Source organism: Symphodus melops (assembly GCF_947650265.1).
Source record: "Symphodus melops genome assembly, chromosome: 14".
NCBI classification, from domain to species: domain Eukaryota; kingdom Metazoa; phylum Chordata; class Actinopteri; order Labriformes; family Labridae; genus Symphodus; species Symphodus melops.
The window spans coordinates 14164455-14191946 of NC_136704.1; the positions used below are offsets into that span (position 1 = coordinate 14164455).

At 43.0% G+C, this 27492-nt stretch overlaps 1 protein-coding gene across 1 annotated transcript in view; it reads right to left on the reverse strand.

Moving 5' to 3' along the window:
• Positions 1 to 3069: 3069 nt before the first annotated feature.
• mllt10 (MLLT10 histone lysine methyltransferase DOT1L cofactor) overlaps positions 3070 to 27492 on the reverse strand; it is a 42050-nt gene continuing 17627 nt past the window's right edge. Inside the window, exons 8-20 of the mRNA XM_079361401.1 lie at positions 24582 to 24680; positions 24060 to 24399; positions 23182 to 23400; positions 22099 to 22617; positions 17091 to 17254; positions 13091 to 13202; positions 10688 to 10766; positions 9380 to 9567; positions 8392 to 8541; positions 7713 to 7756; positions 7222 to 7514; positions 5792 to 5873; positions 3070 to 5434 (exon numbers count right to left, since the gene is read on the reverse strand). Of these exons, the coding sequence (XP_079217527.1) occupies positions 5150 to 5434; positions 5792 to 5873; positions 7222 to 7514; positions 7713 to 7756; positions 8392 to 8541; positions 9380 to 9567; positions 10688 to 10766; positions 13091 to 13202; positions 17091 to 17254; positions 22099 to 22617; positions 23182 to 23400; positions 24060 to 24399; positions 24582 to 24680 (2574 nt within the window). The 3' untranslated portion in view covers positions 3070 to 5149. The remainder of the gene's footprint in view (positions 5435 to 5791; positions 5874 to 7221; positions 7515 to 7712; positions 7757 to 8391; positions 8542 to 9379; positions 9568 to 10687; positions 10767 to 13090; positions 13203 to 17090; positions 17255 to 22098; positions 22618 to 23181; positions 23401 to 24059; positions 24400 to 24581; positions 24681 to 27492) is intronic.

A 27492-nucleotide genomic window follows, 5' to 3' on the forward strand; every position in this document is an offset into this window, starting at 1 on the left:
AGTTTTCTGTTGTTTTCTTTTACCTGAAGTTAACGTAAACCCTGAGACAGCATGACTGGACATCCAAAGTGAGCACAGTTATTGCTTAGTTAACATTTCCTGTAATTTGTGCAGTTTTGTGTTAGCTCATCAGTCACTGAATGTGTATTGCTCTGAGTTTTACTTCATTGAACTGGGAGGGATGTGAGTTTGTCTTAAGGTGATAGAGGGGTGTCACTGAGCAGATGAATACAAGCTAGAAGAATCAAGAAGAAGGGAGCTGGATCCTGCTGCTTCTCCTGCCTACTATTACAGGAGAGAAACCTATGGGGGGCACGCACATTCACTTTTAGACCAGGAGTCTCCTCAGCTGTCCCCCCTCCTTGTACCCTACATCTGCATCCTTCTCTTTTGGCACTAAACACCTCAGTTTGCTGGATCTGGTTCCCCTCGACTCTGGATATAGCTCAGTGGTTGACTGCATGTTCCTGTACAGGATTAAGCCTCTTTAATGGCCACCACTCTGTGATGATTTACACTGCATTACTGTACACACCTCCTCCTGCTGATGCTTTATTACAGCCAGGCCTCTATCAGCTTTATTGCTCTCTCTTTGAGACTGAGGCAGACTTAAATATTTGAACCAAATTACCAAAAGTGCACAGATATGCAAAGAAAAGAATAATGGCCCTTATGGACGTTTTTTTTTATGGTTTTGTTTCCATTTCTTTGTTTAGTGTTTGAGCTGCTTTCAGTTAATAGAGAATAGTGGTTCTCAACTGCGGGGTCCAAACCCAAATGGGGGTCACAGAGACAATTCAGGATTTATGTGTTTTTTGTTGTTTTTCCCCCAATTCATGTTAATTTTTTTATTTTCTTATGTATCAGGGGTTTAAATCACAAGCTTGACCTTGAAACAGCATTATAGTGATTCATCAAGAAGATATTTTACATGGACATTAGAATAGGTGATATTAGGGGCAACTTACACTAAAACAAATAAGAAATAAGTCAATCGTAATTCTTTAATACTCCAGATAAAATAAAACGTTCATGTTGATGTATTATAATAAAATTTAAACAAAGAAAAAGATCTCAGTAAATCAGCGAGCATATATTAAAGCTTGAAAATAAGAGCAGCTCAATCTTTTTTCCTACTTATGTTTTCATATGTTTATGTTTTTATTTGAAATGACTGATTAAATTATCCACCTCATGCCTGTAGTTCTTTAGACCTTAATTATGATTGCATTCATTTGTGTGCACATACAGTACAGTTGTAAAATGTCTCAAGTCAAACCACTTCAAGCTGCCTTCTTAAGTTTTCATGGATGCAATCAGGACTAAAGAATCAAATCAAGCGTTCCACTCTTTGGCGGCACTTTACTTAGAGCTTTTCTTGATAGCACATTTTCTCTCCAGCTTTGTTGAAAACCTGCAGGAGAAAAAAAAATGGTAAAAAAGCAAGGACAGGAACTTCTTCAGCACCCACGTTTCTGCAGAGCATATCTGCTGCACATTTGTCTAATCATCCCAGGCTTAACCCTCCCGCTGGCCTGCTGTCTGCTCTGTGTGTGTGTGTGTGTGTGTGTGTGCCTGCTAACACCAGGGCTTAGCAGTGTTTTGACTTTGTGAACAGGCACCTGGTCGGACAGCACACAGGGGTCCTCCATCAGCTGGTAAGCCCTCCCACCCCCAGGGAGGCTTCTGGGGGAGTGTGATCGATGATGGACACAGCAGCCCTGCCTTGTGTGTTTGTGTGTGTGTGTGTGTGTGTGTGTGTGTGTGTGTGTGTGTGTGTGTGTGTGTGTGTGTGTGTGTGTGTGTGTGTGTGTGTGTGTGTGTGTGTGTGTGTGTGTGGCTGCTATTACAAAGAGTGGGGGAGAGGCAGCTATGAAGGTGGGGGCTTATAAAAGAGATAGTCCTGGGGGGTGGTGGTGGGGATTGTATGGTGTTTAAACAGCCTGGATTTGATTGACAGGGCTGATAGTGAGTGGAGAGAGTGGGGTGCATGGCGAGGGATACTTGGAGTAGGAGGGGTTTGTGAGCAAGTGCTTGAGAAAAAGGGGGGTTGTGTTGTTGAATGCAGGTTAGACAGAGAGAGAGAGAGTGTGTGTGTGTGTGTGTGTGTGTGTGTGTGTGTGTGTAGAGAGGGTGGGGGGCAGGAGGAAAGAGGAAAGTGAGCTTTTAATTACCAGGGCAGAAGCAGATGTAGCAGAATGGTGCCCCCACCTTCAAACACACTGAAACACACAAACAGCGGTTGTTCCATGGCAGCTGGAAGTCATCTTCTTCAGTGTGTGCGCGCGTGTTTGTTAGGATAGGAGCCTTGTTTCAATGTAAAGATGTCCAGCTTCCTTTGGCACTTTAACTATTAGCAATATTTTGATACATCTAAGGAAACTATCCCACATTCAGCATGTGTTTGACAAAGTGTCTTTCAGTTCAGCTAACATCAACTCATGTGAAGCTGTAACAGTCATGACTTCGATCCAGTCCTTACAGTTAGGTGTGCTTGTATTTTTCCAGTTCCTCAGTATAATCCTGGCTGCTTTAGGAAAGCTTGCAAAGGCTAACCCAAATTGTGGCGTTGTGAGTCCAGCTGGTAGAAAGGATTTGCAAGACTTTTCTTTGCACTAAGTCCCACCTCCCCATATGATTCTTTTTTTTTTTAAAGAGTGCATGTGTCCGTTTAAACAGGACATTCATTTTAAATGGATGAAACCAATATTACAAGTTTAATTCACAAACACACAAAAATAAAGTACATATTTTGAGATGTAGTTTTTTTTAAAACAAATATAGTATTGAGTTTACGTTGCTTAAAAAATATCTTGTCAGCATATTGAGAATAAAACAAGTAACTTCTCTCATCAGTATCAGGCTTCATTCATTTGAAACTGAAGAAATAGATTTAGAAAAAGACCTTATGTGTGCTTTCATAAAACAAACGTTAGTTTTGTTTGAGAGTTAGTGGGCAGGAGTTTACCTTTAAGTTTTGGATTGACACGCTGCTCCTCTAAATACCCGTCTATAAAATGGATTTGCAATGTTTTTTTTTCCAATTTGAAAAGAAAATGCGGATGCTCCTTTTACTTTATCCATAGTGTTTCTTTATTTTGGTGTTTTGAAATACAATGTCAAAATTTGTCCTCCCATTCTTTTCTATTTGTACAAAAATGATCCAACGAATGTGTGCACAGATGAAAACACGGTGCCCCAAGTATAAAATGACTTCTCATCAAGAAAACGGTGCAAAACTTAAAAAAGAAACACAATGTCCCTGAACATATAAAAATAAATTAATACTTTGTGTCCAGTCACTGTCAACCTTTTTTTCCATCTGGTCCTAAAGATTCACACGCACACAAACTGAGGCTTCATTGGCTTTCCTTCACAATTACTTATGTACAGCAACGGCCAATGAGAAAGGTCTATGTACACTTAACGAGGTAAAAACAGCCACTGAACACCCCATTTGTCCCCCTACAAATAGCTATATACAGCTAACTCATGTAGCTTCTAAACACAACACAGATCATTAAAAGGGTTTACAGCAAGATTCGACTGTATGAGGAGAAAAAAAAACAAACAAGACAAACAAAACTTTACACAGTAGTACAAAATGATGTTAAATTGCAACCCCAGCAGGCTTTTAAAATAGAACATCTTACGCCTGTTACACAAACTCCCAATAAATAAAAAGCACAATACAAAGTTGGCTTTGTTATCAGAGAACGCAGCAGAAGTACTTTTCCTGTTTTTTCTTTTTTTTTTAAGAAACATTAAAGAGTCTTTTTGTGATCTGTTGCAGCAGCAAAGCAGCAACGCAGCTTAAATACATCAGTAGAGTTGTGAAGAGCTGGGCTGAGTGACAGGGACTCAGGTAAAGGGAATACAAACCCCAACATGCCCCTTCTTGGCCTCAGGCACTTGGGTTTTTGACCCTGATTGGCCAGTCCTGACGTTCTTTTTTTTATGTGTTTGTGGTTTTTTTAATGGCTGCTGCTGTCGGCCTTGTAGGTCCTGATAGGCTGGTCCCGCTCGAGAGGTAGGTGCAGCGGGGGGCTCAATCAGGAAGATGAAATGTGACAACTTCCATCAGTTGATAACCAACTGCATAATATCTCTTTGAGAGCATGTGCTGTGTGGATAAATACATCCATCGAAACATTCAACTCGCGGGTTTCCTTCTTCCTTTTTTTTTTAAATATCTTTTTAACACTTCACTTCCCTGAGTGAGCCCCCTGTTTCTGGCCCAGAGAAGAGACAGTCAAAAAGCAAGGCTTCTGTGGTGACCGTGTTCAAGTCTTGGCTCGCTGACATTAAAAGGATCGACACAAGCGAAGTGAAAGAGAGGCGAGAACGTGTGGGATATTTTCACAAGCCTCTCAACCAACATGTCCTCAAGGGACCGCTGTGAGACAGATGTCAAACTTACATCTGCTTCTGTGGTTGGGTATTGTAGTTTTCTTTTTTTTTTAATTTATATTTCAGCTATTTTCCTTATAAGGTCTGTAGTTCTGCGTTTGCTAGCTTGTGTGCTGATAGCTGAGGCCCCTGAGAGAGAGAGAGAGAGTAATACAGCAGAGAGCAGACAGAGGGATGCGAGTGTGGAAGATGGGGACGCAGTAAGAGACACGTTAAAGCGTGGAGACGATGAAAACTTCACAGAAAGAAGAGGAGACGGTGGAAAGGTAAAGAAAAAAACTGAATGATGATTAGAGACGACTATATTTAAAGTAATTAGAGTGTTAAGACAAGGACAGCCACACCATGTGCTTATTTACCAACACTAACACTAAGATGCTACCAGTGACATCAAATGAAAGTCAATTATGTCAACAGTGAAAAATCTGAACCTGAAGTAGCACTAAAGCTAAAAAAACAAAAAAAACTGGATGGAAATAAAGAATAAAAAACAATAACACACAATGCTGTGTTAAGACTGTAACCTGAAAAAAAAGTAATAATAATGCATCACTCGCTGAAAAATGTGATGATGAATGAGCACAGACGACTGAACAGAAATAACAGATTTCTCTGCTGTTGGTGTTTTCTGCTGTTTCTGAACTAAAAAGTCAACGCACAGTCTGATATCCCCGAAACTCTGCATATTTATTTATATATATATATATAAAAAAAACAATAACCAAAAGAGCATCTGCCATCATGTCTTCTCCTGCCCTGCGACGCCCACGGCCTTCTCAGCGAGCCGCTGCTTCTGTGCCCCCGGGGCGTGCGTGTCGGCGTGTGTGTGTTGCAGAGCCAGGAAGGGGTTGGCGGTGATGGCGCTTTGGCCCTGGCTCTGGGCATTGGGCAGCAGGTTGTTAATGGGCAGCTGAGCGGAGGACAGCGGGATGGAGGGAATCTGGGCAGAGGAGGACAGGGACTGCAGCTGTTGGAGGTCCTGCTGCTGTTGCATCAGCTGGTAGAGCAGCACCTGCTGCTGCTCCTGGAGGAGAGGGGGGGAGGGAGGGGAGCACGACAGAGGGGAGAGAGAAGGAAGTGCGGGAGAAAAAGGTTAGGATAAATTGATAATTGCAGACAATAAAGCAAGGAAAATGAGTTGCATAAGAGGGACTACAGGAGGGAACAGAGACGAAAGAAGCAGAAAAATTGGCTCCATATTCTTACTGATTTCAGGCATTTTCTGAAATGATAGCTCCATGTTTTTGTCTTTGTTCAGCTGTGTGTGATAGTAGCTTTGAGCCTCTGTGTGTGTGTGTGTGTGTGTGTGTGTGTGTGTGTGTGTGTGTGTGTGTGTGTGTGTGTGTGTGTGTGTGTGTGTGTGTGTGCGTGTGTGTCATACCGCTGAAGGCTGTGAGGCGAGCAGCTGCTGGAGCTGATGATGTTGCAGAAAAAGTCTCTGCTGCTCTGACAGCAGACCGAGCCTAACGGGACAAAACATGACAAACAGTCAGAAAACAAAACAAAAAAACACACTCTGTCCTTGTGTTCTCCGATAACAGCTTAGACAGCTAAAGAAGGATCTCCGATCTGCAGCTCAATATAACTAACCCAATGATACTTTGGGCATCCAGAACCTATTATTTTCACTAAAAATAAAAACTAAGCTGTGACAAAATAAAGAGCCAATCTTGAACCTGACTTACTGAAAATAACAGTAACAATGACAACAACAAATGTTCCCATTCTTTTTTTTTTTTTTTTTTAAAGGTTTATTTTTGGCCTTTTTGCCTTTATTGATAGGACAGTGGATAGAGTCAGAAACAGGGAGAGAGTGGGGAGAGACATGCGGGAAAGTGGCCACAGGCCGGACGCGAACCCGGGCTGCCCGCGCGAGGAGCAAAGCCTCGCAACATGGTGCGCGCGCTGCCGCTGCGCTATCGGCGCCACCCTAAATGTTCCCATTCTTTAATAACTTTGACATAATTTCGCCCTCTCGGATGACAATGTCATCTGTTCTGGAAAAACGATGATAATAAACTTCAATACTTTCTCAGGAAATGTTGCATTCTCTCTCTTTTTCCACGAGTTTTCCCAAGACTGGGAAGTGTTTATGAGGACAAGCTTTTTACCCCCTTATTTTAAAGTTAAAGTAGCTACATTTCATGGACATAATATGAAATTAAAAAAGCTTGATTGCAATATATTACATTACAATTTTCAGCATATTGCAAAAATTCATCATTCGGCATTACATCGTATCATTCAAGCATCGATGATGGCATCGTATCATGGGGCCTCTGGTGATTCCCAGCCCGACATTTAACATTTAACCCCCCTCAAAATAAGCAGTTCCACGCTGCTTCATGCAATCTGTCTCGACTGCAAGGACACTACTGAATCAGAGCCAAAGGTTTGTGTGAAGCTTTTACTCCCGTCTCACCTGCTCTTGCTCGATGTTGAGCTGTTGTTAGAATCCGACACGATAGCAGAGGAAAGAGACAGGAGAAGAGGCAATAAAGTACATATTTAAACACCGTAAGAAGTGTTCTTTGATGTAGGAATTGCTCAGCTATGTACATTAATACAGTACTTTCAGATGTGGCAAAGCAACAGGGGGTTAAACCTTCCAAACTGTCACCAGTGTAAGGTTACTGGAACCTGTTTGGAGGTCTTTAATCAACTGGTAGAAATAAAGTAATGTAAACGTGTATGTAATTGCTTAGATCAGCGTTTAACCTTTTTGAAAATAACTGTTTTTGCTTTTGTATGTTGGCTGATTAAGCCAAAGTTTATTTTACTTGTCATGATGGAAGCAGCAGTCCGACATACCTGTTACTAACAGGTAACGTGACACCTGTCGCTGTAGTGTGTGTATGAGGGCTCGCTGTGCCTCCTGGCGCCTGGATCACGCCGTTCAATGCCCCGACGATTCCCATCCCCAGCGTACTCCCTGCACCCAGAGCACCCATAAGGCCCGCTACCCCACCAATCCCAGCCGGGGTCGTTCCCATAGCAGGGACGCCGTTCAGCTGCGGCTGGGGCGGGCTCTGCGAGACGGAGGGAGGGGTGGAGAGAGAGGAGGTGGAGCCACTGCTGCTGTGGCCGCCGCATGATGTGCTGTCCTGTTAGAGAGAGAGTGACTTCATTAATCCACTCAGGAGCTCGTTCTGATGTTCGACATTTCTGAACTTCAACACCAACACAAGGTAGGCATTTTAAAAGAATATATACTTTAGATATTACTTAATAATGATGTCAGAGCAAAGTCGTCCATTTAAGTGCTGAGAATCAGGTGATACAGGATTCAGGTTTGTTCTCACCTGAGCTGCAGCAGGTACAGATGAGTCAGTGGCTCCTTTCACATCTGCAACACAGAATAATCACATACAGATGTTCTGTGTTATTTTTGCTTTTATTGATTCATTTCTCTCGTCTATTTTCTCTTTTAAACTACTGGTAGTTCTTTCATGTTGAAAATGTGAAGAAAAAAAAAAGCTCAAAATGTCTTGATTTATTTTGGAATATAAAATTTGAATTTGAATTGAAGTTTTTATATTCGAGCAGTTGGAACCAGAATATAAGAGCCGTTTAGATTCAGTAGTTAATTGACTAGATGAAGCAGTTTTCAAAACTATCAGATGGTAGACTCAAAGACCTGACTTTGTGATTGATTATTGGACTCAATGTTCCAGCTCTTCTATCTGTAATTACTTATAAATAGTGAATGTCTGTGTGTCGTACACTGGATTTAAGTAAATATCTTTGTTCATTATCACCTTGCTTTCTTTTAGCACATCTAACATCTGCTACCTTTATGCAACCAAAAAAAGAAACAATGTCTATTCCAATTACATTTCTATTTACAGTATTAACTGTACACATCATTTATTTCCCAGAGAGAGTGTGTGTGTGTGTGTGTGTGTGTGTGTGTGTGTGTGTGTGTGTGTGTGTGTGTGTGTGTGTGTGTGTGTGTGTGTGTGTGTGTGCGCGTGCGTGTACCTGAAGAGGCTGTGGATGGAGTGAAAGGCACTGAAAGCTGAGCACTCAGGAGCTGCAGTCTCTCCTTCTTCATGGTCAGAGTTTTGATCTGCTCCTCCAGCTTCCTGTTCTCCTCCTGCAGCTGGTGGAGCGACTTTAACATGCCAACCACTGAAAGACACGGAGAGGAAGCAAACAGAGTCAGAGTCGTCTCGTCTCTACAGAGAACTGATGCTCCGACTTTAACAGAGGTCACTTCTTCCTTCAGGCAGAGCCGGGACGTTCACTGACTGACAGATATACAGCACGGGGAGGTCAAGATCAGCTCCAGAACAGTGACCCTGATGTCTATGCAGACTCAGCGCAGAGCTCGAGCACAGCTCAGAAAGGAAGTGGAGCATGATTTGTTGACACTGAAACTTAATCCTTTACTTATCCTGAATGAAGAATGATCTTCCCAACGACTGGGACGCCTTCCACTTTATCATTTTGACTCGAGAGATCCCGGAGGGTGTTGTCAGATAAGCAGGTAACCAGCAGAGATCAACAGATGTTACCGTCTCAGATAAAGTGAGCAAGTGACTGAAGAAGTGAGTGGGAGCGTGTTTGGAAAGAATGTGCAAAAACAGGTAAAGGATGAAGTCATGATGAGGTGTCGAGGGCCTATGGCTGGATACAGTCACATGAAGATGACACGAAGATGTCCAAGCATGGAAAACTGGCACCAAATGTTCAGTCCTGTCAGATTTATTATGGAATCGTTTTGATGCTTAAACAACTTTCTGTAGTTTCTTACTTTATCTTTAGGTAAAAATAATACAAAACTGCTTTTGTTTGGTACTCTTACAGAAAGTCAGGTGTTGTGTTGTTGACACATTGTCACGCAGCTTAAGGTGTGTGTGTGTGTGTGTGTGTGTGTGTGTGTGTGTGTGTGTGTGTGTGTGTGTGTGTGTGTGTGTGTGTGTGTGTGTGTGTGTGTGTGTGTGTGTGTGTGTGTGTGTCCTCTCACCATCTCCTTGCGCTCCCTGCTGCAGCAGAAAGTTCTGCCCTTCGTTCCACTGCCTCTCCAGGAGCTGCTGTATGCTGGTGGCCACCGGGGGCAGCGCCTCTCCTCCGCCTCCCGCGGCCCCTAGCAACCCCGGCCCCGGCAACGACCCCGAGGAGTCATAGCGGATCTGCAGGCCGCCAATGGGAGAGCTGAATGACAGGAGAGCAAAAGAGAGAGCGTGGATAGAAAGGGAGAGATAGAGAGGTCAATGGGGGAGATTAACGACCCAACATAAACGTCAGACAAACATAGACGCTGCTGGCTATAAAACTACATCAATTTGTTGTTACAGTGGCCTCTAATGAAAAGGGGCCAGGCTTTCGGTGTGTGTGAGAGAGAGTGAGCGAGAAGGAGGCAGAGAGGGAGAGAGAGGACGAGCAATAGAGAGAGACAGAAAGAGGGAAGTGGACTGTCTTGATGCGATAAATCTTGATGTGTGTAGAGACAATCTGCTGAGTGTGAAAGAGGGGAAATAAGGGACAGCAGGAGGGGTAGAAGGGACGGAAAGAGAGGTGTGTGTAATGTGGAAGGAAAATTGAAATATGTGAAATAATGGCAAAGATTTTCCTGCTCTTAAATCCCGCTACAAACATCACACGCGCAAGAGCAAATAATCAAACTTTATCTGATAAATGTGTGAACTAAATTTACACACAGATATCCAATAACATAAAAAAGATAAAAGTGAAAGTCAATCAAAATAATTTAAAATCAAACGCTGCTCTTTCCCACACCAACGATGTCCCCGTAAAGTCAAACATGAAATAATACATACGCAGTGTAATGATGGATACATCATTAAAACGTCAACAAACCTCCTCAAGTGATGTTATCCATCCCAACAAGAAACAGAATTAAAGAAAAATATGGGTTTGTCTCATCAATGTTCCCATCCGGAAAGATCCATGAAAATATTCCCAAATGATAAAGATGCAGGAAATCAGACGCTCCTTCCATGTGTGATTTAACCGAGAGAGAGGGAAAAAAAATAATCTAACTGGAATTGAAGCATGGTTACCACCTTCAAAAAACACAAGTTATCGTTGGCTGAGAGAGCGAGAATTGCCTGTAGGGGTGAGAGCGAAAGTGTGTGTGTGAGGAGTGAGAGGAAAAGAGAGGAGACGAGGGGCCAGCGGAGGGAAAAGCAAGGGGGGGGGGGGGGGGGGGGGGGGGGTGAGGAATGTAAATGGGAAGGGATTGGTGAGGAGGGGGCATGTGTGTGTGTGTGTGTGTGTGTGTGTGTGTGTGTGTGTGTGTGTGTATACTCACCGCGGGGTGGTCTTTGGAGAAGCTCTTATGGAGAAGCCTTGAGCTCCCACGCCGCTGCTGCCGTCACCCACCTCCTGATCTGCACACACACAGAAAAAAATCCTTTGTAAATCTCAAGGCCAAATCTGCATGGACCCAACGTCAGGCCGAAACACTTCAAACATGAAAACCCCACACTCACATTTTTATAAAAAATAACCAATTAAACGCAAACTTTGCACCAACGCAAACCTTCAGAGAAGACAACCAGCCGGCTTCTTGATGAGGGAGTCAGGATCATGAGTTCTACTTTAAAGAAAGTTCTATTAGAAGCTTTCTATTCGACTTGTCAGAATCAAAAGCAGGATTGATAATTGTACATATTCTGCTCACGGTAATAGACAAACTAAATATTACTGATTTGACATCCAGTGATGGCGTCGGTTCAGTCCGTGCACTGTCCCTCTGTGAGAGTGTAAATGTCTTCTCTGTTCTGATTGGCTGTGCCGACGTTGAAGCACAGATAGTATCTTAAAGTCGGATCATGTCAGCTTATTATTGTGTTCGAAAAACATTTAATACACTTCAGGACTGTCGTTTACACAGCGCTGCAGCTCCACCATCAAACATATCTGTTTAATATCACTGATCAACAGCTCTCTGAGAGGGAGTGAGACATTGTTTTTTTATATGGTCTGTGATTTGTTTATTTTTTACAACAGAATGAATATATAAAAATATAAAAAATTAATAATAAATAAATTTAAAAAATTTAATTGAATAAAATAGTTTCTTTAGAAATAAAATGACTACACACATTGACACCCTGAGGTTATAAAACACTTGATGCCACTGTTCATGCAGGAGCCTTCATTCAAACAGCGTCCGTCCGTCTCTCTCTGTACTTTCTGTGAGTTTTTAGCGTCCTCCCCTCTGGGCCCCTGGCCAGACGCTTCTTTTCATTTTCTTCAGTAAGAGTAATGAATCACACATGCAAACGCACACTTTACCATTTACACACTCTCACAAACTCCCCTCTACTTAAGACAGTCAATCCCAGCTTTTACCCCCGCCGGGTCACCACTCCAGTCCGTCGCTCGCCTCCTTTTTTTCTCTTGTAACCCTTTCCCTCCTGGCTCCTCCCTCCAGACCCTCCAAAGCAAAGACAAACGGCTGCCAAAGTCAACAGGCTGCATGCATACAAACACGCGCACACCTTGCACATTTGTGCTCACGTGACCCTTACTAGTTGACAAATACAATGTCATGCCTGTTTAGCAACACACACACACACACACACACACGAGGGCATATCACGAAGAAATGTTCGAGCAGGGAAATACCATTCTATCAGCATTAAGTAAAGATTCAATGATAGGAGATGAATCAATAGAACAAAAATAAATGAACTACTATTTTTATATTAAAAACACATTATCTAGTTTTAAACAAAATCTCTCATCATTGCTTGAACACTATGGGTTTTCACTTCTTGTTTTGTAATAATTTTAAAATGGATCTTTCACTTTTTGTCCAACATTTAAAATTTCAAACATTTTACCGTTTATTCAACATGTCATACACGTTGATTTAGAAAAGGGTTATGATGCTGACAGTATTTAAGAGTTATTTAAATAAATATCAGCCGTGCTTTATGGATATATTTTTAGAAGAAACGCGTCACAAACACAGAACAGAGGGGCCCATTAGATATCATCAATCGAAGAATCAAATAATATAACCACACACACACACACACACACACACACACACACACACACACACACACACACACACACACACACACACACACACACACACACACACACACACACACACACACACACACACACACACACACACACACACACACACACACACACACACACACACACACACACACACACACACACACACACACACACACACACACACACACACACACACACACGGCCTGATTAGTGAGTTGACCTGCAGGTCGGGGTGGATCTGGCTCTGATGACTGCTGACCGGCAGCAGGAAGGACCCACCTTCCTCCTCCTCTCCCTCCTCCTCCGTTCCACCAGATGTCTTGTATCAGGAAGTGCTTACTCTGATTACTAAAGACATGTCTTACTCCATCAGCTGCTCTCCCTCTTACGCCGGACACGTCTATGTTTAACATGTGACTCCTACATGCGGGGTCCTAATGTGCCGTTTGTTTGTTTGTTTGTTTGTGCATCTGTGGGGCGACGATAGCAGCTTGTAACTGGAGCCGAGTAGGAGGGGCTTGACAATATCACGAATGCTGACCTATGACCTCTCTGTGGGACCAAAGGGGGCGTGACCTGTCCATTATCTCCTGCTCTCTCTCTCTCTCCCTTTAACACACACACACACACACACACACACACACACACACACACATTAGGTTTGCTGTCATACCTGCTGGCGAGGCCTCGGACTGGGCGATGAGAGCTGCCATGGCAGAGTTTGGGTTGAGCCGGTTTCCAAACATGTGGGAGGGGGCGAGGTTGAAGACTGGCAGCCCGCTCACCTGAAGAAGAGAAGAAGAAAAAGTGTTAATGTGAATGAAAGCTTCGTCCTATTCTCTCTCTAGATTTAATTGTCAGAGAACATGTTTGCTTTAACTGGTTCACAGGTATTTCTAGAAACATTGAAGCAGCAAAACCTGAAATGATTCTTGAAGTGAAAACCACTTCTGTTTTCTCCTGTGCATGTATGAGAGCAAACAAACATGATAATGTCATAATCACATTGATCTGAACCTTTTAATTAGCTGGATGAATTATCTCAAAAATGTATCCTCATTTTAAATTTTAAAGTCAGTTTGTTCGTTTGCCCAAAAATAATCAGTCAACAAAATAATTGTGGAAAAATTTAAAAGACAATTTTCCAAACCAACATTAAAAAAAAAGAAGCATTTTATGAATTTACAATAAAACAAAGTAAATACAGATGTTTATTTGTACATCTGTCTGCATATTAATTAATTTATACATAATATATTATATTATTAAATGTTCTATGCTCTATGTTAATGTGAACTTTGTTTTTTTTTTATAAAAAAAGGTGGGACTGTTTTGTGCTGATTTGCGCTCCGCTTGTATCAGATAAACACAAAGTGATGTTGAGGAGAACTTTTATTTAAGTCAGAACTTTTTCTTGGTGAACTTGTTTTAAAATTGTGTTTCATTTTTTTTTTTTTTTACACTAATGGAAGTCAGAATCTTATTACACAGTGTAAAGCAGAGAATCAATCGGGTACGAGACTTTAAATAATCAGGTCTGCTTTTCCACAGCGCATCAGATTTCTAGTCAGCGGAGAGGAATACAACCTGTACGGACTTTATATCACAAAAAATGAGAATGTATTATGGATCCTGAGCTTATTATTGTGTTACATTACAGGCGAACACATGAGGCTCAAGCTGCCTCGCTGCCCGACAGTACACTGACATGCTGACAAAGTGTTTCTGATGCATAGAGTTTAATCCAATTAAAGCATTTCCCTAATAAGGACCACAGAGTGGAGGGTGGGGTCAGAGGGAGGAGAGCGAGGGTGGGGCCTCGGATCAGGTCAAAGAACAAAATGGCCGACTGTTTAGGTAGCTAAAAAGTATATATCTTTTAAAGGCAATGTGGAAAGCATGTGAGATCCACACAGCGTATTTAAGTCACGGGAAACAGCTCTGCTCCAAATGTGGAGGAGAGCTCAAGTTTCAGGAGCGCCGTCTCTTCTGGTTTAAAAGTCGATCTAAAACTACAACAAGTTAAGAAAAAATGTCTTTGCATATAAGCAAAACAGTTCTTAAAATAATAAACAAGAACACCAATCAGTCCAACTCGTCCAACTCGTCCTGAATGTTCAAACAAAATGTTTGAACATTCAAATGTTGCAGCCTTGTGAAGTCACTTTGATCATATTTCTAATGTTTAGTGCTGGAAATAAAACGAGTGTCACAAGCTCAAAACACAAAATCAATCCAGAGGTTTGTATCAAATAATTCAATCTAGAAAACATTCTGGAAATGCCCGCCCCTGTTAAATGTTCAGTTTGTGCCATCTGTCTGCTCTCTCTCTCTCTGTGAAATGACTTCAGATCTTTTTCTAGACCCCCCGCCCTCCCTGTTTCTTCCTCCTCCTCCTTCACTCACTGCCACAATCCAGCCTCCTTCTCCCATCAACATTCTTTTTCATTTTCATTCATTTTTCATTCAAAGTCTCTCTCGTGCTCCCTTTGCTCTATCCCGGGCTGATAGCCAATAACAGTAGGCCGGGAGTCTCTTAGCGGAATGGAAATAGTAAATGGTCTCTGTCACAAACACACACACACACACGCACACACACACACACACTGAGGGAAGCCTGTTATTGGCGTCCTTTCTTGAGTTGCATAATTTCTGACTGAGTGTGTGTGTGTGTGTATGTGTGTGTGTGTGTGTGTGTGTGTGTGTGTGTGTGTGTGTGTGTGTGTGTGTGTGTGTGTGTGTGTGTGTGTATTCAAAATGCTCTAAGCCCTGATTCACACTTTACAAACCAACACACATGGTTTTAACAATCTGGAGCAGCAGGAAAAAAAAACAAAAAACAAACCCTTCCTTCTCTATTAAAGTCTTCCTCACGCTGACTTTCTGCTGCCCTCTTTCTGTCCCTTTTCTCCTACTCGCGCACACACACACACACACACACACACACACACACACACACACACACACACACACACACACACACACACACACACACACACACACACACACACACACACACACACACACACACACACACACACACACACACACACACACACACACACACACACACACACACACACACACACACACACACACACACACACAGCGACAGCTTAAACTCATCTATACATGCCACAAACAAGCGTGATATCCCATGCTTCCCTGGGCCTCCCTTCTTCTATAATATGCGCCAAACAGAGAAGAGCGGGCAAGATGAAGGCCAGGCCAGCAAATTCACCCCCTCCACACACACACACACACACACACATAGGCCTAACCCCCCCCCCCCTCTCTTCTATCCCTCCATGCCTACTGTGGTGCTTGTCAGATGTCATTACATCACAGGACAACGGAGGAAGAAAAAGAGAAATGGATGGGGACAGAGAGGAGGAAGGTCGAGGGTGAGAGAAAGTGTGTGTGAGAAAAAGAGAGAGAGGTGGTAAGTGGACACAGGAGGACAATAAATGGAGCTGGGTGGACAGAGACAGAGCGTGGTCTTTGGAGCAGTTTTAAAAGAATGGACACTGGGGTCAGTGATTGAAGATGAGTTTTTTTTTCTTCTTCTTTTCGTGAAATGAGGCGCAGAGATTAGAGGACGAGTTGGACTGATTGAATTCGAGTCAAAGTCTTCTTGACTATTGAATATCAGAGAATGTAAACCAACATGATTCACCAACAACTGTGAAATATTAAATTAAGTACTATTACTAACCTCCATCGTTGATTTGGATCTGGATAAACCAGCTGAACTGCTGCTATGGTTAATTAGTAAAGAGTATTCGCTTCAAAATCAAACAAGTTCAAATTAAGTAATGTCTGTAAAAACAACAGACGTGTTCCTCTAATACATGCAGCCAGGTTACAGACCTGTACCTAACAAAGAGAGAAAGCAATGACTGTTCTCTCCATCAAATGTTGCATTGGATTTTTTTTTATAATTATATTGAACACTAAAATAACCAAAGAGACAAAAGGCAATTTGATGTGGCATGAGAATCTGCTCTTGTTTAATTAGAAACATCTAAATTAAATGATCATGATGTTAATTGTTGTTTCTAATAAAGCAGGAAACCTCAGGCGGCGTTCACACCACAGCAGAAAGTCTCCTGAATCCGATGTTTTTCTGCTCTGAGGTGACCCCGACTTTTTTTTTTTTTTTTTTTTTTAAGACTGTGTGAACAGCACAAGTCTCGTGAAATCTGATCTTGTCCAATCAGATTTGAGACACTTAAATCGTGGATTCCCGCAGGAGTCGGGTGCAGGCCACGTTTTAGAAGCAATGTGAACAGCTAAACAAAAAACACAAAAAAAACTGAACTGAGCAGTGTGAACGCAGCCCTGGAGCAACTCGCCGTGTAAACAGAATCAACACAAGGTCAGGACACACACATTTCACACATAATTAACATGCAGGGGATTAATAATAGTGCTGAGAGATTTGGTGCGGAAGACGCTTAATTAATGTGCTTTGGTTTATTTGTGTTCCCACAGGTTATCAGCACTTAAGCTCAAAGACGCCAGAGATGTGTGTGGATTGACAGATGAAGACTGTGTGTGTGTGTGTGTGTGTGTGTGTGTGTGTGTGTGTGTGTGTGTGTGTGTGTGTGTGTGTGTGTGTGTGTGTGTGTGTGTGTGTGTGTGTGTGTGTGTGTGTGTGTGTTTTGTCTCACATGTGTGGAGGCTGTGCTGGTTAGCGGCGCGGTTGCAGTGAACGGAGAGGGAGGGGCCAGCGAAGGTGTGGGCTGCTGTTGCTGTGACAACTCAGAGTTGGCTCCGCCCACAGCGACAGCTCCCGTCCCTGACGACGACAAGGCATCCGAACAAGAGAAAACACCTGTGGGAAAAAGAAAAGAAAAGAAAAAATCAGAGGAAACGATAAATATTTCATGTTTGTCAAAGAGACCGTGAATTAACCGTTTCTGACAGTTGATATTAAAGACACATGACTATAGCAGTGGAGGATTACAGGAGTAAATAATGAGGGAGTGACGGCTGAATGGTATGTTGTTGTGTTCTTGCTATTGTGCAGAGAAGGTTCACTGTTACAGCTTTATATGACACAATACACCTGTAGCCACATTCCACATTTTCCTCAGTGGGTTTGTCGTTTCTTCGATGAAAGTCAAATAATGCTAAAAGTTTGAAATTTCAAAAAATGTTTGGCCTAACACACTGCGTGCATTATTGATCAGTCAATACATGGAATGCATTCTTAAGATCACAGGACGGCCTGAGCGTATCGTCCAGTCATTCTAGGAAAAAAAGTTGTGGAAGTGGAAAAGATCAAATCTTTCAGATGTTTAATTTTTGGAGTAGAGGAGGGAAATCTATGCGCTTTCTATTTTTGCTCTTCAAGCACATTTCATTAAAACACACCTACCTACTCATAACAGTGAATATTTTGAAGTAAAAAAATACATCGGTTGAAAATATCCCACTCAAATATATTGCTCCATTTTCACACACCCACACGCATGCTCCATTCACTTATCTCTTAGCTCTCTCGCTCCCTCCCTCCCCTCACCCTTGTGCTCGCCCACTAACCACGGATAAGCCCTGCCCCTGCCCCCCTTTGACCCCAGCAGAGGAGGAGGAGGGGTGGAGGGCCCCTCAGCCCCACAAAAGCCTGAATGGCTCAGGGCAGCAACACATTCACAGGGGGAACAAGAGATCTTTGTGCCAGGAGGGGAGGGGTGGAGGGAGAGAGAGGGAGAGCATGAGAGAGACACATTGGAACACTACATGGCCCTACATACTATTTATAACGCTTTGTAACACGCACCAGAAAAATTGATACCCAAAGCAGGGCTGCAGTGACTCAGGGGGCACGAGTTGCTGCGAGATTTTTAGCAGCTGGATTAGAGGCCAAACCAAAGAGAGTTTAGCTGGAAAGGAGTCGCACACAAAGGGACGGTGCACAAACAGCAACAGAAGAAACAACAATGAGGTTCATTTTATTCAAGGGTTCATTTCTTAAATACCAACAGGGAGCTTATTTAAATGGCTTGAAAAATTAAATAAATATAATTCATTTTTTTTATTTATTAAAAAATAAATTCATCCATTTTCATCGACCTTTCTGAATTTCATTTGCCCTGCAGCTATTTTTTAAAGCGTGTATTAAAAAAAACAAAGATGGAGTTAAAATGAGGACACTTTACATAAACAGCTTCATTTTAAATTCCATTTCATAAATGTTTATTTCTGCCTCAGATTATTTTTTAAAACAAATGAAATCTCCAAATAAAACTATTTTCAGGTTTGTTGGCTGACATGCTCAACAAAAGAATCTGCTATTCCTCAAAGAAATGGGAAGAAAAAAAAAAAAAACCTGACGAACAGATGTCTGCACATAAATGATGTTTCTAACCGGTGTGGTGGGAAAAATGTCACAAATACAAAGCATTTTTTAAAGTTTGTTTTTTAAATAGTGTCTAGATAGCAAGAGAAGACAGAACACACACACACACACACACACACACACACACACACACACACACACACACACACACACACACACACACACACACACACACACACACACACACACACACACACACACACACACACACACACACACACACACACACACACACACACACACACACACACACACACACACACACACACACACACACACACACACACACACACACACACACACACACTTCGACCCTGTCCATGTGATCAATAACATTAGGCCCCTGAAGCACAACTGGCTCCACTGCTCGACCTTCCTGCTCCTTTTCCCTTCCTGCTCCGAACGTCTGCTCGGTAAGCCTCAAAAATATCCACCTTGATTAGTTCAAGCTGGAATTATCTCAAAGGAAATCCACGGTATCTTTTTAGAGAGGGTTAATGCAAAGTGCAAACAAAGAAGATGACATCATACATTAACTAATTCATCAGACTTTTGACTCCTGAATCCAAGAAGCTGAATAGTGGAGCACGATGCTTGTTTTCTGTTCCCCCTCTGCAGACGCCTTAATCATCTTTTTTTTTTCTTTTACAAACAGTGCATACCATCGCAGCGAACAAAAGACATCGATCATTTTGCCATCAAACACCAACAGAAATGTATTCAAACATAAAAGCTACGTGTGGAGGAAACCGCATTAGGAGACAGTCAATGTAGGATGAATGAATGATTGTATGTGTCTGAGCTTGTCCGTGTGTGTGTGTGTTTCTTTTTCCAAACTGCGTGAGAGTTTAACATGCTAATAAAGCAACAGCTCTACTCATTTTAAAAGACAAACAAATTCAATTGTCTCTGTCATTCTGAGTGGTTAGGTTTAATAAAAATAGTTTGAGCAGTTACCAGCGTCGTGTCACACCCAAAATATTCACTTTCCTCGAGCATTTCTTTTTGCACCGTGTGATGCACGCACACGCACACGCACACACACACACATTTTCTTTTTTACATGAAAGAGCTGTCAATATGACATTGTTTGCTACCAGTTTTGAGAATTTTTGTTTTGAGGTTTGCTGAAAGTGTGTGTGTATGTGTGTGTGTCTGTGTGTTTTTCTCTTTGTATATTTCTGTTTCCATTGGTAACATTTTAATTTGCAGAAGACAAAAAATGTAAAGCTAAATTAAAATAGAAAAAAAGTGAGATTGTGAATATTACTTTTAGATTTTTTAAAAATCAATAAATCCAAATAACCTTCTAAATAAATCTTTTATTCTGGGCAGATGAAAATATGTGTTTCCACCTCATAACTTCTAATATTGTCAAGCTGAATTATATATTTTATACATTTATAAATGAATATATTATCTATTTGTTGACTAACCAAGTAGCTTGATTTACATTCTTATGAAATGCCTTTCACTGAACATCTCTCTGCTTTTCACAACTTCACATCACATTTTATTTTCAGTGAGAGCAAGACGCTGATAATTATGACTTTGACGAGTAAAAAAAGAGTCAGGGTATTCAAAATAGATAATAAAATATTGGCAAATGAAAAGAGGAATAACTACAAAATCAGCATCACAGACTACTGAATATATCACGTCCAACAAACACATCTGTCCTGCCCCACACATGAAAAGCACTGCACTCGAGCAGCCTGCCCGTCCCATCAGTGACCCGACCCCCCCCAGTCAAACATTAACCTAACCAAAACCTAACCCCCTGCCTCCATCACCCCAACCTCACACACACACACACACACACACACACACACACACGCACACACACACATCTATCAGGCTAACTATCTATCTATCAGCACGGTGGAGTCAGGAGACAGGATGGGGGGGGGGGCATTACTGGCCTGCATTAACCTTTGGCTAAATATTTACAGTCGTAAGGCGAACACGAGATCACCAGACACACACATACATTTAACACACAGCCTTTCATATCCAACCATGTTTGGTTCTCTCTATCGGCTTTCACGGCTGCAGGAAAAAGCCCCAAAAGAAAAAAAGAAAAATCAAGATTGACGTGCAAACAAAAATGATGCTGAACCACGGCGGACCTCAGGTCTGAATTATCGCCTCATGTTGAAAAGCTATAAAACTATAATATATCCAGTAAAGCACAACGACTATCATATTTTTGGCGAGACACTATTTGGGTTTCATTTCTGTAATTTCACACGTCAGCCTTTATATACGGAGTAATATTACTATATAAAATCTGCTGCCATGAAATAACTGAATCTGCACCTGAAGGCCACTGCAAGCACACAAACAAATCATCTTCTGTTGTTTCATGTTATTCACATTGATTTCTAAACGCAGCTTAAATAAGTCAAACTCCACCAAGCATTTCACATTAGAGCAGAATGAGTCCGTTACACACTCACTCAGCAACCACATTCATCTCAAACTCTACAAACAACAGTCAACTATCAGTGATTGAATGGGTGCTCCCATTGCATCAACGTTCATGTGAGGTTGATTCTGACAATAACTCATTTTAAGGTTTAACAAAGAACACACATTATGAGTCATTCTTCACGGAGAGGTTTATAAATGTGCATTCGTACGTACACATCCAGCTTCAGAAAGCATCAACAGGTGAGACGAGGGAGCAACAGACTGCAGGTAAGAGAGAGAGCAGCGGAGCAGCAGGAGACAGAAACAAAAGGGTGGTAATTCTGTGAGAAAGGGGAGATGTGGGCTCTGTAGGGGCTGTGCGGAGCCATTTCCATCAGCAGAGGGGAACTCCAAAGCATAAAGACAGTTGCCAAGCAACTGATCACGATGGAGGGGAAAGAAGAAAAAAAACAAAAAAAAAAAAACATACAGACCGCTTCCACGTGTGAGCAAATAACACATGGACCCTGCACACACACACACACACACACACACACACACACACACCCTTAAACATGCGGTGAAGGCTAGGTCGCTTCAGGAGGTCGACGTGAGGAACAAAAAAAACACACAAAAAAAAAAACACTGCTGCAACAAAGCAACACGCAAGCCACTTCCCTTTTTCCATCACTACGGTGAGCACAGAGGGACACACCTGTTTGACTACCAAAGTCAGAAATAAAACCAGTTTCCTCGTTTGAGCTGCCAACAACATTTATGGTCATTTGCTCATCAGAGCAGAATTATGAGGGTTCATTTCTAATTCTTGTGACAGACAAACAGGGGCTCTGAGAGAGTGAGGACGTTGTTGTGTTTTGTGTGTTCATGTGCTGTGTCCTCCTCACCTGGACCGGCGGTTGTGGAGCCGCAGTTTTGTAGACTCCCATTCCTGAGGAGTGAAGGGGACTTCTGAATCCCACCGCTGACCCCCATGACCCCCAGCCCCCTCTCTACTCCTCCTCCTCCTGCTCCTCCTCCCACCACCCCGAGCCCTAATCCACTGCTGGAGACCAAGCCGGGCCGGCCTGAGAGCGTGGAGGAGGTAGAGGTGGCAGGGGAGGCAGTGGAGGAGGAGGAGGAGGTGTTGGCGGTGGAGGAGGAGGAGGCGGCGAGAGTCAGGGAGGGAGCCGGCTCCAAAGGCTTCACATCCGTAGCAAAGCAAGGTCCAAATCGGTTTCGCCAGTTGCCCTTCTTTTTCTTCTTCACCCCGTCCTCCCCTCCTCCTCCTCCTCCTCCGGCGGCGGCTCCTCCGATCCCCGGCCCTGAGCTGGAGGGCGGGGGCCGCTTGTAGCCAGTGGACCCACTGAGGCTTGTCGTCTCGCTCGTTGTGTGACTGTGGGAATTCTCATACAGCTTCCCGCCCACTGAAATGATAAGAAAGCACAACGGAATATTTAAGCACAGAGCCTGCAGTCTCTAGGTGTTTTGTTTTTGTTGGTTGGCCTGAAACCCATCAAAGGATCTACTTTAGGAGGAAATCAATTTCTTTTTGATTAGTGCTTTTATAAATAAGGATTCGAATTAAACAGCTCTAATCATGCTCACAGTCCAAAGACGTGATGTTTCCTATCATTGAAGTCTTTTTTTTACCAGAAGAAAATATTCACATCGTCAGGATTTTGTAGACGTAGACATTTATTTGTCATTTTGTAAAATGAATGGCGGACAGATCCAGGATCTTGATCAGCCTAAACTGGCACAGCAGAGGCCGAGATATCCAGATTTTACGTTCTAAAAATGGGTCAAGCTAAATAAAAAACACTGGATCCTAGCATGTGTAGTGTCCCCGTTTAAACCCTCCTTACTTATTCAAAGGCTGACAGGTGGTGCATAAAGGTACCTCAAGAAGAGTATTAACGTATACGAGTTTCAGATTTGAGGAAACATTTTTTTAAATAAGGCCAGAAGTGACCATTATCGTGTTGTACCTGCAGATGCTGTAGTGGCAGACATGAGAGAACCGAAGAGAGTCGTGGTTCCCTCTGACGCTCCGCCCTCTGAGCTCGGCTTAACAAGGCAGCTGCTGAAAGACGGCGGGGAGGAGAAGGTTGTCCCGCCCCCTGGACGCAAGGATGGATCTGAGAAACTTAAGAAGTCTGAGGAGGAAGAGGCCGATGCCGTCTTGCTGGCACTCGTCAACAGGAGCCCTGCGTTACAGAGGGACGGGATGAAGGACACGGAAACTGAGACAAACGGCACAATGGGGGAAGGAGACGTTACAGCTGGATTCTTTCAATCTGACTCCCTTCTCCGTCATCATGGGAGCAGCGCAAAGGGATGTTCAATATGAGCGTTTTTATCTGCTCTCCCAATCTTTATCAGCTGTACAGTCAGTCCTCCCATGTAACACACAAGCTGCCCTGAAAGCAGACAAATAAATGGATTCTCACAGACGCACACAAACACACCTGACAGGGGCTTCAAGGTTCTGATAGTACCAAACACAGGAGCTCAGTGTAAGCACCGACTCCTTTCAGCTCCATGTGTTCTTTCTGTTTCTGTGTGTGGGGGTGTGTGTGTAGTTTTTTTTTTGTTTTCCCAGACAAGGCCCACGATTACCGGAGCCAGAGGCCAGTCGAGACGAAACACTGTTATCACGTCTGGGCAAAATCTAACCCCCACACACACGCACACACACACACACACACACACACACACACACACACCATCACAGTGTTGTTCAGGTCTTAATAAAACGGTTTTCTGCAGGTGGGAAGTCTTTGCTTTTCCGCTTTTCTAACTACAGGGTTAATTCCCTGTTCGGGGGAAAATTTGCATACAGGAAAATCTGCAGCCATCAATTCACCTTGGTGGAACGGCCCGGTGGAAGCAGAGGCAGATGTGGAAGAAGTTGCCATGGTGACCACAGCGGAGGGTAAGGGTTTCCCTGAGGAGGTGAGAGACTTGCGGCCGCCCCTCTGGCCCACGGCGTGGCCTGCCCCGCTGTTCTTCTTGCTCTTCACCTCAGACGCCACCTTCCCGACGTCTGCGGCTAAGCCGTCCTTAGAGCTGCCGCCGGCGAGAGCGGAGGACACTTCCTGAAAGTTGGCGTTGGTGAAACGGGCGCTGCCATCGTCCAGCCGCTTCTGTGCGGACGATGGCAGGGAAGGGACCCCTCCTCCAGAGCTGCTGCTGTTGTTGTAGGGCTGGAGGGAGGAGGAAGAGCGAACGCCAGGACAGGGAAATAACATTAAAGAAACAACACTGGTGAACAAAAAGAGAGGAGCAACATTGAAAAGAAAAAAAAAGAAAAAAATAGTCGAACAGTCACAACGGCTGTAACATCTGAACTGCTTAAAAGGAGTGAGGAGACGAGGGGAGAGCTCACCTTTTCTGGGACCATGATGTTTGGAAGGACGAGGGAGGGGGACATGTCCATGGAGGTTTTCTTGTGTTTCGGTTTGTGCCTGTCACGCTCCTTGTGTTTCTAAAGGGGAAGAAGAGAGGAAGGAGAAACAGATGAGTGAAGCTGCTTGAGACATGATAGAGGGAACAGAGGAGTAAAGACAAATACGGAAAGAAAAGCAGGCCTCCTACATCCTAATTCTATAGCTCTTTTGACCATTGGTTACATACTGGAGAACATATGCATGTGTTCAGTAAAAGATTATGGCAAAAGGAATGGTGAAAAAATAAAATAAAACAAACTAAGGTAGTGGTTATTAGGGTAGGAGAACAGAAGAGGGAGGATGTGTGTGGTAGACAAAAACAGAGATAAAAAGAAAGAGCATTACATTTCAAAGGCTCAGTGGGAGATGAAAGCTTCGAGATCCACAAACACAAAGAGAGTGATGGAGGAGAGATAAAACCCGGGCAGGAGGAGACAGGAATTCAGCCTGCTTCACTTTAAAGCACAGTGTGTCTAAGTGACTCGCGCTGAAGCACACAAGGTTTCAATGTTTCATCCAATCATATCCAGCTTCTTGGACGATCACAGCTCAATTTACACCCCTGGCTATCACACGCGCCGCCACCCTCCTCTCGCACCCACAGAGGTGGCGACTGGGTGCCAGTGCGTTTACACCCTCACATGCACGGCCCCGCACGCAGACACTTCAGCACGTGCGTACGAGCAGACAGGTGCACGTACAGTCACACACACACACACACACACAAAGAAAGCTGGTTAAAATATGCAGCGATCTTGAGATGGCATGGGACTCAACATGTTTGTAAGGCTCGGTGTTGAGAAAACCCACGAACCCCCCCCCCCCCCCGCTCTTTTTCCACCCCCCGGGGTCTCACGGAGGAGCGATTGCTTGGAGGCGGGTGACAGTTTAGCCAGACTTCCTCTACGAGTGGTGGTTAACAGACATCACGAGCCAGATCCGGAGAGAGCAGCTCCACTGTAACCTCTCTGCACACATCCGCTAATGCTAACACTCTTTAGTGAAGGGTACGAATATTGCAGCTTTCCGTGTTCTGGTTTCTGCTTTTTACTTTGAATAACTGTTGAGACTCATCATCTTTCTTTCTGTGTAAATCAGCTTACTCCACTGTCAACTTTCACAATCCTGAAATATGAAAATGTTGAGTAAAATAAAAACACTCCACGCTTCCCGCCAAAAGGCTGAAATCCTTGGAATTATTAGGATGCTAATTGTTATTTAAAAAAAAAAAAAAAGAGTTCTGTAAGGTTCTCATGACGAGCCGACTGGCACATCACTGTTTCTCAAATCTAACCCCAAGTGAATAGCTTTTCATTAACCAACAAATATTACATTAATTCAAACAACACTTTGAAAGGGCCAGTCACATTTTTTTGGAAAGTCCAAGAAAATATTCAATTGTTTGTCTCTCAGATGACAACAAAGGGATTATACATTAGCAGTGGAACTAAAATCTGTAAAAATAAAAACTCACAGAATGGGCTCAATCCAGAAAATGTTTTCATTTCCAGTTATGGACTCATAAAGGTTTAGGTTTATGAAGTCTGAATTAGGTGCTGTGCTTTTTTTCTCTTTAAATAACACAGCCCAATAAATAATATAATAATAAAATTAAAGAGCAGTTAAAAATTGCAAAAGTTTGGCCAAAAAAAAACAAAAAAAACAAGTCGAGCCGTAATGGCTCAAAGAGACGACAGCACTCTCACATCGCTAGTTATCCACCAATTTGGACAGGTTAGAGCAGAAACACAGCACGCTCAGGCAGCAGGCTCTCACAATCAAAAATAATCTTGCCTGTCATTTTTGCAAGCGGGTCATGGAAATAAAACATTTCATTCTTTGATAATTTTCTGTTGTGCTGTTGGATGTCAGATTATAGCTACAGTGAGGGCAGAATATGTCACAGATCTTAAAACGGCCAGTGTCCGTGTCAGACTTCTGATTTAACACACTAAAGAAATATCAACTAAAATGGATTGCTATTAGCCAGTGTGTTGTGTCTGACCTGCTGCCTGTGTGGTCACTGTGACAGTACTTATGAATAGTTCAGCAAACTACTGATGAGGTGCTCGTTGGGTTTGCAAAGAGTCAGGGATAAGCACTCATTTTCTATCCTGTGACTTAACAATAAAGTGTTTGGAGCAACTTGAAGCAACAGTGCCTGTAAATTGGTGACAGACAACCGAACACTGGAGAGAAACAGAGGGCCGAGAGAAGGACTAAACTCGGTTTGGAAACTTCTACTGCATCTTGTGAAACAAAAAAGGAGAAGTGATGGCAGAGAAAAAAGGAGAGAGGAACAAGAGGTAAATTCTTTGGGATTCCCTCGTTGTTTTTCATTAACATTCCAGAGGAAGGTGTTGATGGACAGAGCCTGAGCTGAGAGGGTCAGATAACACACACACACACCCCCAAAGGAGCCCAAGCACTGGGCGTGGGAAACATAACACGCACACAATGTATCCCTGACACACCCTTATCAATCAGGTCAATTGATTATACAGGCAGAGAAAAAGCCTTTCAGCGTGTCCTCTCCTCTCTTTCTGTGCTGCTGACCATTAGCTGCCTGATCATTTGACATGTCCGAGTGCTCTTTGGGACGCTGTGGGGGGAAATGTGAAGGTGGCAGAGGAAGAGAGCCGGGACTATTTATCAACAAACTCACAAGTCCCGGACAACAGATTCCTGAACTACCTTCATACACACAGTGTATGTTTCAATGAGCTCACTAACAATGTAAACCATCTGATGGTCTTTAAATAGTTTTCTTGTTTCTCAAAAAAAAATCTTAGATATGAATCTAGATATTAAATACCCAGTAAAAAAACAAATTCAGTGATTTGAGTACAT